This window comes from Saimiri boliviensis, chromosome 4, assembly GCF_048565385.1.
Source record: "Saimiri boliviensis isolate mSaiBol1 chromosome 4, mSaiBol1.pri, whole genome shotgun sequence".
NCBI lineage: Eukaryota > Metazoa > Chordata > Mammalia > Primates > Cebidae > Saimiri > Saimiri boliviensis.
The window spans coordinates 46775630-46793363 of record NC_133452.1 but is presented as its reverse complement, the minus strand read 5'-3'; the positions used below and the strand labels follow the sequence as shown (position 1 = coordinate 46793363).

Sequence of the window (17734 nt, the reverse complement as noted above, 5' to 3'; positions counted from 1 at the left end):
CTATTACAAGATTAATATGCAACCAAAAAAAACCCTGCCTCTAAATTGTGGGACTTTCATGTTTTTGATAAGGTTTAAAGGAATCAGAATTACAGGAATATATGCTCTACAAATAAATATGTCATCATCTCATACTCTTTAGATAGTGGAACAAATAAATGGGAAAAAAATCAGAATTACAGGAATAAATGTTCTACGAATAAATGTGGCATAATCTCATATTGTTTAGAGAATAGAAGAAATAAATGAATATGGACAAATATTTCAGCACTTGTGATGTATAAGGGGCTAAGATGAAGATGTCTAATACATGATTCCTTCTTTCAACAGTTTTATGTTCTTAGAATACAAAAAGGAAATGATTTATTATATTTTAGAATAATAATTAAACATTCTACCCCTTTAAATGTGCTTTATTAGATGAAACATATAGCAATAATTTGTAACAAAACAACTCAGTTTGAGAATCTTTACTACAGAAATAGTTTGTATAGATGAAACAGTCATCTGAATTTTAGCTGTAAACTGAAAATAAAATCCTAAGCACTCCCATATGCTGAGCAGACCCCCTCTTGGCCAAGGAATTCCCCACAAAAATACCTTAAAAAGTGAATTCCTGGCCATAAAAGGAAGGGAATTCAGACATGCTTCTGAACTTTTGGAGTTTAGACACAACTGACAGGCATTCACGTTAAAATAGAGATTATAAAACTGACAAAACAGATTCAGGCAATAATATACCAAACTATCAACAAGAACTAAGGCAATGGAAGGCAAGAGTTAGGCCATTCATCTTGCTACATAGCATCCTTATGTTAATTTAAAACATTTCTTTATGTCCAGCCTGGGCAACATGGCAAGACCTTAACTCTACTAAAAATAAAAAAAAAAAATTAGCCAGGCATGTTGGTACATGCTTGTGGTCCCAACTACACAGATGGCTGAGATGGGAGGATCACTTGAAGTATGGAGGTTGCAGTGAGCTGAGATTGTGCCACTGCACTCGAGCCTGGGTGACAGAGCAAGACCCTGTCTCAAAAAAAAAAAAAGAAAAAAAAAATTATTTGTGTGGACTCCAAGTTTTAGACAGAACCTTACTCTTTTAACCAACTGCAAATTAAACAATCTCTGAGTCCATCGCTAACCGGTAAGCCTCATTTTCAAGATATCCTGGCTTTTTGAGCTGAACCAGTGTATGCCTTCCATGTATTGATTTATGCTTTTGACTGCACATCCCGCTTGCCTAAAATGTATAAAACCAAACTGTAATCTGACCGCCTTGGGACCACTTTCTTAAGGCTTCTTGGGTCTGTGTTTTTCCTGGGCCTCAGTTACTCATATTGATTCAGAGTCAACCTCTGTAAAATATTTTACAGAGTTCTGTTAACAAAACAAAAGAGATAGGCCTTGACATCAAATTTGATTTTAGAGGTAAAATATTAGAAATGATTCAGAGGTCTCTGGCTTGTACAGTTGGGTGCGTGGTGGTGTCATTCACAAATAAAGTAAAAATTAGAAAAAAAAAAAAAAAAAAAGCAGGTGTGAAGAAAGACTACAGTTTATGTTAAATAAGCACCTTTGAGATACCAAAGAAGAATCAATCATGTAGCCTCACAGTTAGGGTAAGAGGCCTTCAGAGCCTTCTCTGTTGGATTTGGTGTGGACTGGGTAGAAATGTGCTGGGCTGCAGTTTAACTGAGAGAAGAGAGAAGAGCAGGGAATTCCAAGCCGGATTCTGTGGGGAACACTCCCGTGTGAGACCCCTAAAAGGCGTGAGTCTCACTATACGGTGAGTTTGATCCCAAATACAGTTTCCTACTGGAGGCAGTCGAGCTATCGGAAATATAGGAAGAAAGATGAATGATCAGTTTCTAATATCAACCACAATATTGTTTGGGCCTAAAACTATGCGTTGCTGCTAGACTGAGTGACCCCCTACTGGCAACCAGTTCCTGCTTTTAACCTTTTTATGACTTTAAGAATAATCCTTAAACCTTACTTACCAGACTGCCTTGTACCCTAGATAATGGTTTGACTGTCGATATTTGCAAAGCAAATACCACCATAAGGGATGGCTTTGATTCCTGACTCAGAGATTCCTGAATGGGGAAATTGAGTTAAGTTGAGTTAGGAGTAGACAAAGGAGAATCCGGTTAAGAGATATTCTGATGAGCAAAACCAGAAAACCTTTTCACATCTCAGTTCTAAAACAAGATCAAACCAGAGATACCTGCAGCCAGGAGGAATAATGTCTGGATGTAAACAAGCTTTGTGATCACAGGAAATTCTGTTACTTTTTACAACCACTGATTGTGTATTTGACTTTTCAATTGTATAGGCCATGTAAGGTATACATTTACATTTCGTCTTGCAACCATTGTGTATCTGATTTCTCTATTGTATAGGCCATGTGAGGCATACATTTACATTCCTCTTACTATGACGTAAACCAGAGCCAAGAAAGTGTATTTATTCCTGGCCTTTGAAAAATAAAATTTGCTGTTTAGGCACAGCCTATCAGCCCTCCAGACGCCTCGCTTTCTCTCTCTCTGTCTTTATTATTTTCTCAGGCGCACTCCCTCTTCCAGGTATTGGGACCCTCTTGCAGGTCAAGAGACCCCCGGGCAGACGTGCCTACCCGTCCGGACGGTCCACGACAGGATTCTCCTGCTCTGTCCTCAGGAGAGGCAGGTAAGCTGCTTTCATTGCTGGTCTGCACTGGTAAGGCAGGAAGAATCTCTTTGGGTGAAGGGGAATTTCTGAGATTTCCTTTAAATACTCTCAAGGTATTAGAATCCTCAATGTATTTGCTATTCTTGGGGTACCCTGAGCTAGAAAAAACAGAAGCCAAAACTCTTCTGATTCCCACTGCTCCTCCAGCTCCTGCCCTTCCCCATCACTAACTCCCAACAAATGAACAATATACACAGATTGTTTTTAGGTAGATGTGGCCTCAGAAAATCAAAAGGGTCCTAGAGTGCAGGTAATTGAAAATCTTACTAAATAATCTTCTGTCCAGTTTTTCCACATGGACTCTGTAATCTATTCAAGGAGGGGGAAAAAAAGAGTATTCCTTTTTTTCTTTTCTTTTTCTTATCTTTTTTTTTTTTTTTTTTTTTGTACCTCATTAGTAAATCCCAACCATACTCTTCTTAGGTCCCTTTTCCAACTCAGTCTTGTTCTCACATTTTTAGAAAGGACAATGGGATCTTTACATTCTCTCCGTGTGCGTTGGGAAGGGACGCAAATTAGTTTGCTTCCTCATTGACAATCAGAGTAGCCTTCAAGCAGTGTATCTCGGGAAGGCATTTACACCTCCTCCCCCTCCTGTTTTTCAGTTTGGCTTACTCTAGCCTGCATTTTGCTCTCCCTGTAACTATGAGAGAAAATAACACACACTATTCAGCCTCCTTTGTCTGCAAAGTCTGGCGTTTCAGTGGTTTTCTTTAAGGGGGTCCTCATTTGTAACCAGCTTTGCCATTAACGGAAATCAATCTGAATGCCCCATTGTGCATCTTTTTTCTTTCCTGGCAGTCTGAGACTGCCTTTGCCAAGTTTTTTCCTCACTGAACCTGAAAGACCTCCTCTCATTTTCCCGTTCCCTGCCTCCAGCCCCACTGAATCCCCGCAGAGCTTTCTCAGGCAGAAGGGCTGTCGTGTAAGGACTGGGAGGAACTCGACCTACTCCGCTAACCCAGTGGCCTGAGCCAATCACAAAGAGGATTGGAGCCTCACTCGAGCGCTCCTTCCCTTCTCCTCCCTCTGTGGCAGCCTCTTGGAAAGAGGGACACTGGAGGGGCGTGTTTGCAATTCAAATCATTGGATTTTTGCCCACCCTCTTTACAAATAAGAAGGCAGGAGCTGCTCGCCGATGTGTAAAGGGTCTTCTGAACTGCAGTGGCAATTAGACGAGAAGATCCTCGCTCTTGTCTCTAAAGACGGGAAAGGGCAAGGATGGTGGAGGCTTTCTGTGCTACCTGGAAACTGACCGACAGTCAGAACTTTGATGAGTACATGAAGGCTCTAGGTAGGTAACAATGAGACCAGCTGTTTTCTTCTTAAGGTGCTGCTTCAGATACTTGCAGATTCCATTTTTCACTGATCAAGTCAGCAAGAGACAAAGACAGATCGCACTGCCCTGATCAGATGCTAGGCCATGCATTTTCCACTGAATGAATTTTTAATGCAGCTCTTGCTTGCCTTCTTACCCAGCCCCACCACCCTCAGAAACAGAACATTTGCTATTCCACGGAGTATGTGAAGCTTCTCTGTTTTGGTTTTTCTTCTGCACCCCCTTATTATCGCAGTAGTGTTTTACACGATTAATGGGTTAATTGTGCTCTAATGAAACTTACACTTTACAACCAGGATTCCAAAATCAGAAAGCAGAGTCTTGCTTTGAGAGTTATTTTGGAAGTTGCTACAGACCGTACTGTTCCCTTTGCTATTTTAGGTGTGGGCTTTGCCACTAGGCAGGTGGGAAATGTGACCAAACCAACGGTAATTATCAGTCAGGAAGGAGACAAAGTGGTCATCAGGACTCTCAGCACATTCAAGAACACGGAGATTAGTTTCCACCTGGGAGAAGAGTTTGATGAAACCACTGCGGATGATAGAAACTGTAAGGTGAGAAACTGCTTCTTCCCCAGAGCGGGGATGGGGAGTGGGGAATAAAGATAAAGATTTCCAATGTATGTTTTTGTTTTTTTTTTTAAGATGTTGGAAAGCATAGAATATTTTCAGTATTTCAAGGAGAAATACACGAAAGTTAATTTAGTGTGCATATGTTATGTTTTGAACAGTGGGTACTTGCTATATAATATAGCATAAATCTCAATTGTATTTGTCTCTTACTATATACTGCTCACATTTTATATCAGACTTGTCTTTCAGAAAGTATTGAATCATGTTCGTTTGAAAGAGAGATCGCATTTTGTTTCATTGCTCAGGTTGCCTCAGATTGACTAAATGGACAGTCTGCCTCATTCTAAGGCTTTCTTTAGAAGGACAACTAGTTGCAAAACACTAGTTTAGGATTTTTGTTTTTAAATTAATTAAATTTTCGTATTTGGAGGTATACATTTTAATTAAATTATTAATTATTCAAATTTACATAATAGAAAATCTAGGCGTAGAGCTAACAATAGGATAATTAATTGATCATGATTTATTCAATTATACAAAAATCACATCATTTGTCGTCCTTGTCAGAAATGTGAATTGTACTTATTGCTATGTTCTGCATTTTGTTGTTGATCTCAGTCTGTTGTTAGCCTGGATGGAGACAAACTTGTTCACGTACAGAAATGGGATGGCAAAGAAACAAATTTTGTAAGAGAAATTAAGGATGGCAAAATGGTTATGGTACGTAATGACAATTCTCCATTCTTCCTTGTTTTTACTCCTCTCTATGCCCCTCTCACTTCCTTCCCTCTTCCTTCCTCCCCCTTCCCTTCCATTCTTCCTCCTTCTTTCCTTTAAATAATACATCACTAGCAAGGTTCTTTTTTTTTTTTTTTTTTTTTTTTGAGACGGAGTTTCGCTCTTGTTACCCAGGCTGGAGTGCAATGGCGTGATCTCGGCTCACCGCAACCTCCGCCTCCTGGGCTCAGGCAATTCTCCTGCCTCAGCCTCCTGAGTAGCTGGGATTACAGGCACGTGCCACCATGCCCAGCTAATTTTTTGTATCTTTAGTAGAGACGGGGTTTCACCATGTTGACCAGGATGGTCTCGATCTCTCGACCTCGTGATCCACCCGCCTCAGCCTCCCAAAGTGCTGGGATTACAGGCTTGAGCCACCGCGCCCGGCGCAAGGTTCTTTAACTATATGTAAAACAGGAGAAACAAAAGATCCTAGTTGTTTTCTTCAGCTCAAGTTCTTTGATTGCAGGAAAAGAGAAAAATTCTTGTGTAGTTAAAAAAAAAATAAAAGTTGACATTGATTCGCCTAAAAAGCTTTTTTTTTTTTTTTTTTTTTTTTTTTTTTTTTTTTTAAATAGAGATAGGGTTTCACCGTGTTGGCCATTCTGGTCTTGAACTCCTGACCTCAGGTGATCTGCCCATCTTGACCTCCCAAAGTGCTGGGATTACAGGCGTGAGCCACTGCGCTCAGCCGTCAAAAGATTTTTTGTAGGATAACTATGAATGTTTATCAAATAAAATTTAAATATAAAGCCCATAATCACTGAAATATATAAAGATAATTGCTATTATGAGAATCTCACACAGATGACTTTATAGCTCTGTAGTAAGAGATGTTTAAATAGTTTATAGTTCAGTTTATAAAGTTACACAAGTTCAGTGCAGATAATTTAGAATATAACAGAAAAGTATAACAAAAAATTAAAATCCCCTCTAATTTATCATCAGAGATTTTTTTTTTTCTTTGAGATGAAATCTTTCTCTGTCACCCAGACTGGAGTGCAGGGGAGAAATCTCAGCTCACTGCAACCTCTGCTTCCTGGGCTCAAGCGATTCTGCAACCTCAGCCTCCTGCGTAGCTGGGACTACAGGTGCCAGCCACCAATACCAGCCTAATTTTTTAATATTTTTGTAGAGATGAGGTTTCATCATGTCGCCCAGGCTGGTCCCCAACTCTTGAGCTCAAAGTGATGCTCCTGCTTCCTGCCTCAGCCTCCCAAAGTGCTGGGATTACAGGCGTGAGCCACAGCTCCCAGCCCCCAAAGAGAACCATTTTGATGTTACTTTTTTCCAGTTTATTTTCTTAGATGCTCAATATGCCTTTTAAACATGTATATTCAATGCTAGGTAGCCATGAAAAAAATGTTTTTTCAATCACCCTCTTCTTACTTACTAGGCAGTACCTGTAAAAGACGATATAGTAGTGTCCTAAGGCTGCCACAACAAAGTACCACAAACTTGGCGGCTTAAAACAACAGAAATGTATTTTCTCAGTTCTGAAGGCTAGACACCGGAAGTCAGGGTAACCTTAGTGTGGCCTTCCTGCTGCGGGCTCCCTCCCTTACTTCTTCCTAGTTCCCTGGTGGCTCCTGGCAATCCTTGAGGTTCTTGGGCTTACAGTTGTATCACTCTGATCCATTTCTGACTCCATCTTTACAAAACTTTTTCCTTGCTTTTGTCCTAAATTAATAACATATAAAATAATTAACAAATAATTTCTCTAATGATGGAGTAGTATCATAAACTAGAAGAAATATATTATGCCTTGACCATGCCTTCCTCAGACACATTCTGCGTGATCTGTGATGGCTTGTTGATGATACTGACGTAGGTAGGTAGGCTCATTCAGTTTTGGAGCGGGGTATGAGAATTTACATATTCCTTCTAAAACGACAGCGGAGAAAATTTTGTTGTTTAAGAATAGGGACTCCTGTCTGTTTTCCTTCTCCCCTTGACTGCTGCAATCAGCGCTGTTCTAGATCGAGATATTCATGTTTCTGTGGAGGTGGAGGTAGGGAGCGGATGGACAGTTTCCCTTTATGTTAAAGGATATTTGCTCACATTTTTCTGCAACAATTGACAAAAGAAAGGACTCATTTCTGAAAGATTCACTTTTAAGTTCTCCTTTATGCTTTTACTCCATTTTTTTTTTTTTTTTTTTTTTTTTTTTTTTTTTTTCTGAACACAGAAAAGTAGATAGTGCCACCATGGCATGTATGACTATGATCAGGCAAGACTGAGTTCAAAACTGAAGAGCAATAGACTACGAGGTTATACTATACTCCTGAACATAGCATCAACACATGAAAACGATGAGCATTGAAATTCCCTAAGTTCTGTAACGTGGTTTTATAGCAACTCTTGAAGTTAGATTTGACATTAGAGTAATTAATAGAGCTGATGCTCCACGTCCTATCCACCTACCTATCTGGGTTCACAAAGACTAAACCATGACAACCAAAGCAAGGAGAGCATTTGTACCTTTACATTTTCCTCTTGATTTTGGAGCAAGTCATTCCAAATACCATCAGCTCAAACGATTGGATTCTCTAACGACTGTTCAAAATTTATCTAGGTTATGAATAGAAAACTGTTAGGTAAACCTATTATACAAGACTCATTCACTTTTAAAGCAGATAGCTAAGAAAACAAAGTAGAAACGCCATTTCTCACACCTAATCTCAATTACCTTGATAATTTAAGGCTGCAGAAATTCTTTTGACCTGAATCTCAATTGCTAATTTCAGTTTTTGCTTCATTCTCATTTCAGAGACATAAACTATACATAATATAGGGGCTCTTTTCAAGATACGAAATGAATATGCAGCGTTTAATGTTTGTAAATGTCCTTCTTTTGCATAATACTTAGATCATATATATGACAGTCTTTAAAATTTGATGACTGATGTTCCTGTGTAAAAAATTTATCTTTTGAACCTTGCAGACCCTTACTTTTGGTGATGTGGTTGCTGTTCGCCACTATGAGAAGGCATAAAAAAGCTCCTGGTCTGGGCTTAGAAGAGTGCTTCAGTTTTGATGTTTACTCAAGTCTCAGTGCTATCCTATTACAGCACAGCTGATCATTAATTAGATGGTTATCCTTGGTGTGGAGGTGGAAAATGCTGATTTAAAAGTTTGTTACTCCAAGCAACTAGCCCACTTTTAATCTGAAAATTAATTAATTATGTTTTATAATTTGAATTAAAATGTTGTGGCCCCTCTTTTTTTTTTTTTATAAACAAGTGAATACATTTTATAATTTCTTTTGGAATGCAAATCAAATCTGAATAAAATCTTAAACGTGAAATTTTGTTGTTTCTAATAATCATTAATCTAAGAATTCTGTATTAAACAATTTTAAATAAAATAGTCACTCTTACAGCATAAAGTAAGGCTGGAAAAGTTAGCACTTTGTTTAAAATACCAATTTTAAAAATAAGCAATAGTCTTAGAAAATATGGAAATGCCACAGTTTTGGTTGAGTCTTTGATGAAGTATCTGTGATGATTAAATTCATTTGGCCAGGATCCAGAGAAGCCTTGTATAGTGGGTTGGGCTATGGAAGTGGTGTCTTTAGAAGAAACAGATACTTGAAGAAACAAAATGTCTTGTTAAAAGGGAAATATAATCAAAATATCATATAATCAACATTTCTTATTGAAAGGCAAATAGAGAAAGGGAGTGAATTTTATCCTGTATTATAAAGACGTTTCTCCAGACAACTAAACTGAGTTGGATAAAGTCAATGAGAATGCAAATGGAGTGCTGTGCATAAAGACACTCAAAAGTTCTGGGGGGAGAAGAAAGGGAATGTGATTGAGTTGATCAAACCAAATTAAATATGTTTGTATCTGGCTAGGGTCTGAATTTGTGAAGTACAAACAAACAAATATTACTACATTTTTATCATTTACAAAATACTTTTTATTCATTTTCTCAACTGTACAATGTGAAGCAAAAAGGCAGGTATTATTTATTTTTACTTTACCAGTAAGGAAATTGAAGGTTAGATTTGCCTGTCCAAGTTCTCATGACTAGTAAATAATATTGGGAGCTGCAAATCTTGCAATCTTTCTCTTTATTTCCTCTCCAAAATTAATATTTAAGCTAACTTTTCTTCTGAAACAAAAACACAGTATTTTATTCTCCCTGATCATTCCTTTTCTTTGTTAGCCTCTTGGGAGGCTGGGGAGGTAAATATATATCAGCATATATATGTAATACTGTATTCATTTTTAATCAAACCAGTGTTTTCAGTAAGTGTCTATAAATTAATTCAAAGTTCCATTAACTGACCGGGCACAGTGGCTCATGCCTGTAATCCCAGCACCAGCCTTCTGGGATGCCAAGGTGAGTGAATCACAAGAGGTCAAGAATTAGAGACCAGCCTGGCCAAGATTGTGAAAACTCTCTACTAAAAATACAAAAATTAGCCAGGCGTAGTGGTGCATGTCTGAAATCCCAATTACTAGGGAGGCTAAGCTATGAGACTCACTTGAGCCCGGGAGGTGGAGGTTGCAGTGAGCCCAGATCGTGTTGTGTCATTGCACTACAGCATGGGTGACAGAGACTCTGAAAAGAAAAAAAAAAGTTCAATTAACTTACAGTTTCAAGTACAAGAAAACTTCCTTTTTTCCCCTAAGCAATGGGGTCTTGTTTTGCCCAACCTAGTCGCAAACTCCTGAGCTCAAGCAATCCTCCTACTTCAGCCTCCTTAATAGCTGGGACTACTGGCATACACCACTGCACTCAGTTTACCTGTCTTTAAAAGCATGAAGCCGAACATAAACAGTGTGTTGGCTCCAACTGTCCTGACAGCCACCATCTCTGCTTCTGGTGGAGGGCTGCTTAACTCGAGATTTCAGCTTATGCTCTACCAGAAGCCCAGATTCTGGCTTCTGTCATTGAAGATACAAAGCCAAAGATGGGGATTTATCTTTAGCTCATTATAATGAACTCCAATAACATCCTGTTGGCATCAGTTTCCATAACAACTGTCTCACAGAGTGAAGAATGAAAAGGTTTTGGGGCAGCCTAAATGGAAACAAAGATGCAATGGTCTGAAAGATCAAGGGTTGCAGTGGTAGAAGAAAGGCATTTTATGAGAAGATAATTACGTTTGTTTCCTAAAGTTTTGTGTGTAATTGCAATCATTTTTCTTCAAACCAAATTCTATTTCATATGGTAATCTGTGTGAAACTTTTCTGGTTTGCCATCTTTGTTTGGTTTCTTAACATAGTTAAACATTATTAAAGAAAAGGAAAAATCACCAAGACCAAATGCAATTTGACCAACAGGCCCTGGAAGAACATTTCTGAAATGATACAAAGGTCTCAATGATACAAACTAAACTAAGACTGTTTTGTGAAGCTTCTGCCATTATCTTACATGTGATTTCCCTCACCTAGATAAATACATTCACAGTGACATACATGTACACCTGGAACATGGAAACCTACAAATATATACCCATGGTTGAGGTATACCTGTGATGTTGTGGCACTGTAGTTTTTTGCATCTTAGAGAGTGAGAATTAAGAAAAGCAAAAGAGCCAGGGGTGGTGGCTCACACCTGTAATCCAAGCACTTTGGAGGCCAAGGCAGGCAGATCACCTGAGGTCGGGAGTTCAAGACCAGCCTGACCAACATGGTGAAACCCCGTCTTTAAAAAATAAATTAAAAAACAAAAAACAAAAAAAGAAAGTGGAGTAGAAAGGAGGATGGTATTTCTACCCACTAAGTTTAATATACTGTATTATCTTTTTAGGATTGCAACACTTCTTAAGTGTCAAAATGTGTTTGCCTTATTTTATGCTTACTGAAAAACTATTTCTCAGCCAGTTACTTCCAGTAAAGTATACTGAAATTGGGGGGGGGGGGGGGGGGAGTGAAAATAGCTATTTTTTCAATTTATCCTTTTCCTAGCTTTCAAATGTTTGGACTAAAACTCCTAAGTTGTTTTGTTATCCTTACAGTTGTTTTCTCTCACCAGCTCACCACTTCTTCCAGCTCCGTTTTCTCCCATACTCTAGAGGTTGTGAACTGAGAAACTCCAAGGACCTTTTTGTCCAACACTGGAATGCACTTTGTTCTTGCAAGCTTTTGAATCATCCAAAAGCTGAAGCAGGACTTGGGCTGCCCTGGCAGGGCTTGAAACTGTAAACCAAAAGTACCTGAGACAGGTCTCAATCCATTTAGAAAGTTTATTTTGCCAAGGTTAAGGATGGGCCAGTGACACAGCCTTAGGATGTCCTGACATGTGCCCAAGGTGGTGAGGGTACAGCTTGCTTTTAAACATTTTAGGGAGACATAATGCAGCTATCAGTACATGTAAGATTTTACATTGGTTCGATCTGGAAGGGCAAGACAACTTGAAGCTTGGCAGGGGGTGGGTGTTTCCAGATCATTGGTAGATATAAACATGTCCTGATTGGCAACTGATTGATTGAAAAACTTATTATTAATAGAAAGGATGGCCGGGCGCGGTGGCTCAAGCCTGTAATCCAGCACTTTGGGAGGCCGAGGCGGGTGGATCACGAGGTCAAGAGATCGAGACCATCCTGGTCAACATGGTGAAACCCCGTCTCTACTAAAGATACAAAAAATTAGCTGGGCACGGTGGCACGTGCCTGTAATCCCAGCTACTCAGGAGGCTGAGGCAGGAGAATTGCCTGAACCCAGGAGGCGGAGGTTGCGGTGAGCCGAGATCGCACCATTGCACTCCAGCCTGGATAACAAGAGCGAAATTCCGTCTCCAAAAAAAAAACAAAAAAAAAAAAAACTAGGTCTTACAAACACCTTATTATAACCTAGACATCCTTTCTATTTTTTTTTTTTTTTTGGAGACGGAGTTTCGCTCTTGTTATCCAGGCTGGAGTGCAATGGCGCGATCTCGGCTCACCGCAACCTCCGCCTCCTGGGTTCAGGCAATTCTCCTGCCTCAGCCTCCTGAGTAGCTGGGATTACAGGCACGTGCCACCGTGCCCAGCTAATTTTTTTTTTTTTTTTTTTTTTTTTTTTGAGACGGAGTTTCGCTCTTGTTACCCAGGCTGGAGTGCAATGGCGCGATCTCGGCTCACCGCAACCTCTGCCTCCTGGATTCAAGCAATTCTCCTGCCTCAGCCTCCCTAGTAGCTGGGACTACAGGCGTGCGCCACCATGCCCAGCTAATTTTTGTATTTTTAGTAGAGACGGGGTTTCACCGTGTTGACCAGGATGGTCTCGATCTCTTGACCTCGTGATCCACCCACCTCGGCCTCCCAAAGTGCTGGGATTACAGGCTTGAGCCACCGTGCCCGGCCTGATTTTTTGTATCTTTAGTAGAGACGGGGTTTCACCATGTTGACCAGGACGGTCTCGATCTCTTGACCTCGTGATCCACCCGCCTCGGCCTCCCAAAGTGCTGGGATTACAGGCTTGAGCCACTGCGCCCGGCAAGACCTAGGTTTTATCATGCAGATGAAACCTCCAGGCAGCAGGCTTTGGAGAGAATAGATCTCAAATGTTTCTTTTTTTTTTTTTCTCAAATGTTTCTTTTTTTTTTTTTGATACGGAGTTTCTCTCTTGTTACCCAGGCTGGAGTGCAATGGCGCGATCTCGGCTCACCGCAACCTCCGCCTCCTGGGTTCAGGCAATTCTCCTGCCTCAGCCTCCTGAGTAGCTGGGATTACAGGCACAGGCCACCAAGCCCGGCTAGTTTTTTGTGTTTTTAGTAGAGACGGGGTTTCACCATGTTGACCAGGATGGTCTGGATCTCTTAACCTCGTGATCCACCCGCCTCGGCCTCCCAAAGTGCTGGGATTACAGGCTTGAGCCACCGCGCCCGGCAAGACCTAGGTCTTATCATGCAGATGAAACCTCCAGGCAGCAGGCTTTGGAGAGAATAGATCTCAAATGTTTCTTTTTTGTTTTTTGTTTTTTTTTTTTTTTGAGACGGAGTTTCGCTCGTTACCCAGGCTGGAGTGCAATGGCGCGATCTCGGCTCACCGCAACCTCCGCCTCCTGGGTTCAGCCAATTCTCCTGCCTCGGCCTCCTAAGTAGCTGGGATTACAGGCACAGGGCACCAAGCCCGGCTAGTTTTTTGTGTTTTTAGTAGAGACGGGGTTTCACCATGTTGACCGGGATGGTCTCGATCTCTCGACCTCGTGATCCACCCGCCTCGGCCTCCCAAAGTGCTGGGATTACAGGCTTGAGCCACCGCGCCCGGCCCTCAAATGTTTCTTATCAGATTTAAGGTCTGTGTTGATGTTAATTAGGCATGTCCAGCCCCTCTCCCAATCCCCCTTTTCACAGCCTGAGCCAGTCTTTCAGGTTAAATTTTAAGGTGCCCTGGCTGAGGAGGGAATCCATTCAGATGGTCGCCCATTCAGATGGTTATGGAGGCCTTCAAATTTTATTTTTGGTTTACAAAACAGAAAATGGAAGCACCTTGTTTCCCACTTCAAAGCCTTTTTCATGAGACACACTACCATTAAATTGCATGGGATACATAACAAAGCTATGATGGGAAAGAAATACACGCTACAACATCTTTTATGCGATTAGTAATTATGGGAAGCATTTTATTCTGCAAAGGAATTCCACGCCCTATAAAGTATTAGTTTGTCATCTCCAGGCAATCAGCATTCTCATAAAAAGTGTGAGAAGAAATACAGAATACAGGATCCAGCAGTTTCGGGATTCTGGCTTCTTTGCCAGACTTATCTTTGCTTACTTCTTTGTACAGACTTAGTTCTATGCCGAAAGTATCTTCCAAAAATTCCTTGGAAGGGTAAAATCAACCACCTCTACTTATGATTTCCATGCATCTCTGGAATGCACAATACACAATTCTAAGACATGTTCTAATTCAGTTCAAAAAAAAAACAAAAAACAAAAAACAAAAAAACCTGGTTATCTTTGAGCAGTGGGTCTCAAACATCAAGATCACTTTAAAATGACCTGAAAGCCTTGTGAAAACAGAAACTGCTGGGCTCCAGCAGATTTCTGACTCAACAGGTCTGGGTTGGTGCCTGGCAATCTGCATTTCTAACTAAAGTTCCCAGGTCGTGCTGATGTTGCCAGTCCAGAGACCCCAATTCGAGATCCACTGAGACCCGCTATGCTATCCAGAACTTTTGCTGGTTTCCTTCAAGTCATGATACTTCAGGGCTCTCTCTGCATCACCTCTACTGAGGAGCTCTACCCATTAAAGCTGGGCCATGCTTAGTGAAGGTTGGTCCAAGAATGTAAATGGGACTGTTGAGATTTCAGCACCCCAGCCTTTTTTAGTGACTGAAATCATGAAAATTCTGATCGGACCCCTGCTTGCTGGTACATTTAACAACTCGCTTTTTGCCCAGTTCTCCTTGTTTCCACAATATAATTATAAACTGCAGATGTACTGCTTCCTTCTCAAGCACAAAGAGGTAACTTCAGGGTCACAAAAATGTGTGCGGAAGGGATGAATACCTCGAAGGGCTTTGTGACCAGCTGCTGATGCCTAGTTGTTATCTGAGACTGAAGATTGCTCAAGTTGTTATCTGAGACTGAAGAAACAGCCTTTTCCCCTATATTCTTTGAAACTCCCCATCTCTCATTCTCTAGCAGTATAAAAACTCCCTTCCCCCCTCCCCCCTTTTTTTGGATGTATAAATGTTTGTTCCTCATGCTACAACACAACCTTCAAAGTCAGCCACATATATAACATTAATATACATCCTCAAAACATCAACTTAGATAACCCATAGCCAGAGGTTACACACTGCTACAATGCAACTTCGACATTCAAAAAGAGTACAATAACATGCTTCAAATCCCATCTCAATGCAAATTTAAGAAAAGCAAAGCAAACTGTATTATCAGACTACCAAAACTCAGTAAGATTCTGTAATTTAATATACCTACTTCTTAACTCTCTAAATTTCTCAACACTGGGGAGAGTTTTTAAAGATATCAATGTCTGAATTCTACTCCAAGCCAATTAAATCGGAACAATTAAATCAGAATCTCTGTGGGGCATCTTGACTCACTTACTGCTTTCTAACATCTTTTACTTCTGTGCCTTTTCAAATGTCCAAAAATTAGTAATATTACAATCTGTTATGATCATAATATAACAGCTAAGAAAAAACATAAAATGAAGACTTAGAAAGGTATTTGTTACTCATTTAGAATTATTTGGTATAACAATATTTTCCAGTGGAGGAAGAGTATTTGATTTCAGGCATAAAACAATGTAGAAAAAAATCTCAAGACATCACAGGGAAAGGAAGATAACTTCTGACTCTGGTTTCCCATGTTTCAGGCCAGAAGAGAAAGGAAGAAAAAGATTTCTCCATAGGAACAAGTACTCATGCTCTAAAGAAAAATTTTATTTCAACCCATTAATTTCCTTTACATGCAAAATTTCAAAGATAAAGCAACATAAAATATGAGGCCAAAGAAAAGCAAAAAGGTCTTCAAGTCTGTCAAAATACAGATTCAGTCCAACATCATGCCAATTTTTACATTAATTGTAGTCTCTAAGTTTTCATAACCAAAAAAATGAAAATAACCTTATAGCTATCTACTAAAGTAACAAATTGTAAATAAATTCCCCAATATTGCTTTGAAAATAAATTCCTTGGTTGTTAAGAGAAATTTCAACTTCCAACTCCATCCAAATTTATTATTTAACTGGTATTGTCAGTCATCATCTACTGTTGGCTTGATTGTCACTCCTCTTCTTATCTGACCCCAACCAATTAAACGCCAGTGTTTTTCAACTCTTCGGCTAAGGGCAATTTTTTCTCCTACCTCTGTGCACACTGGATTGGTCAAAACAATTTTACCCAAATCGGCCTTGACAGCACTAACTCTCCCTCCTGTCGACAGGGACCCTATGTTCACCATAAGCACTTCATTCTTAGACAGCTTTTGCACCTTTGCTGCCTTCTTGTCTCCTTCAGTGCGTACACCTAGAAGCCGTCTAAGCAGGAAATAGGAAATTTCCAATTCTGTGAATATCTCAGGTAAGGCTCCGACTGCACCAAGTACTTGCCCCACCATTCTGTCAGCCCGGCACAAAGTGGGGTCAATTTTTGTTCCAACTCCAATAAGACCACCCGGAGCAGCATACTGCAGATCATTATGCTCCGCAAAAAGCGATACAATTTTGGAAAAGATTGGTTTACACATGAGTTTTCCTTCACTATCCTTGGAAACAATACCAGGTCTTACTTCTATCTCCTGGCCCACCTTTAATACTCCTTTTAAGATACTACCACCAGCTACACCCCCCTTAAGGTCATCGACTTCACAGCCAGGTTTGTTGACATCAAAAGATCTAATAACAATAAGGCGGGGCTCTGAAGTAAAGTCTCTTGGGGGTACTGGAATTTTCTTTACTATGTACTCACAAACAACTTCAATATTGTATTTTAGCTGAGCTGAAATTGGAATAATGGGAGCTCCCTCTGCTACTGTACCTTGGACAAAAGCAAGGATCTGCTCGTATTGTTCTTTAGCCTGACTTTCTTTTACCAAATCAATTTTATTTTGTAGAATCAAAATATGCTTCAGTTTCATGATCTCTATAGCAGCGAGGTGTTCAGATGTCTGAGGCTGAGGGCAAGATTCATTACCAGCTATCAGCAGAAGAGCTGCATCCATCACTGCTGCACCGTTCAGCATAGTAGCCATCAAAATATCGTGGCCAGGACAGTCAACAAAGGAAACATGTCTGACTAATTTGAAGTTCCCTTTGGTCCCCGGAATGTCTGTAGGAAACTCATCAGGTGTACTGCTCCCACAAGATCTATAACATTCTGGCCGAGGGCAACTTGGGTCATCAAGTTTATAAATCTTAGCATTAGCATATCCAAGCTTGATTGTAATATTTCTTTCTAGTTCATTTTTGAACCTAACTGTGTGAACTCCAGAAATAGCTTTGACAACTGTGGATTTCCCGTGAGCTACATGTCCAATCGTACCTATATTAATTGTGGCTTGTCTGCTGATAACTTCGTGTGAAAGTGGCGTCAACTTCGTAACATCCAAGGTGGTGAGATCCTGGCGCGAAAGATGCGGCTGCCCCAGAGTCACTCCAGCTTCTCCTCCCGCCATTTTGCCAGAAGAGCTGCTTTTTCCTTTTTATAGACAGATTTGAGAAATGCTGCTCTCCCTCCTTCTGGCTTTGACCAAATTAAATAAGTCTGTCTGTATCCCCAAGCACTTGTGTGTCAGTGTTTGGCATCAACTGCACCACTGACACACCAGCCTGAATTTGAGCTTCTGCAAGAACACTCCTTCCTAGGCCAGACACTGACGCTAAGAAACAGGAGAACAGATCATC

At 40.3% G+C, this 17734-nt stretch overlaps 2 protein-coding genes across 2 annotated transcripts; one reads left to right on the top strand and one right to left on the bottom strand.

The window, feature by feature from the left end:
- Nucleotides 1-3732: 3732 nt before the first annotated feature.
- FABP7 (fatty acid binding protein 7) lies at nt 3733-8654 on the top strand. The gene is made up of 4 exons (XM_039467391.2): nt 3733-4027; nt 4454-4626; nt 5263-5364; nt 8366-8654. The coding sequence occupies exons 1-4, from the start codon at nt 3955-3957 to the stop codon at nt 8414-8416; spliced, it is 399 nt and encodes a 132-aa protein (XP_039323325.1). The 5' UTR covers nt 3733-3954; the 3' UTR covers nt 8417-8654.
- A 5297-nt stretch (nt 8655-13951) lies between these two features.
- Nucleotides 13952-17678, bottom strand: LOC101045699 (eukaryotic translation initiation factor 2 subunit 3). Its single transcript, XM_039467386.2, has one exon. The coding sequence runs from the start codon at nt 17503-17505 to the stop codon at nt 16087-16089; it is 1419 nt and encodes a 472-aa protein (XP_039323320.1). The 5' UTR covers nt 17506-17678; the 3' UTR covers nt 13952-16086.
- Between the last annotated feature and the right edge of the window lie 56 nt (nt 17679-17734).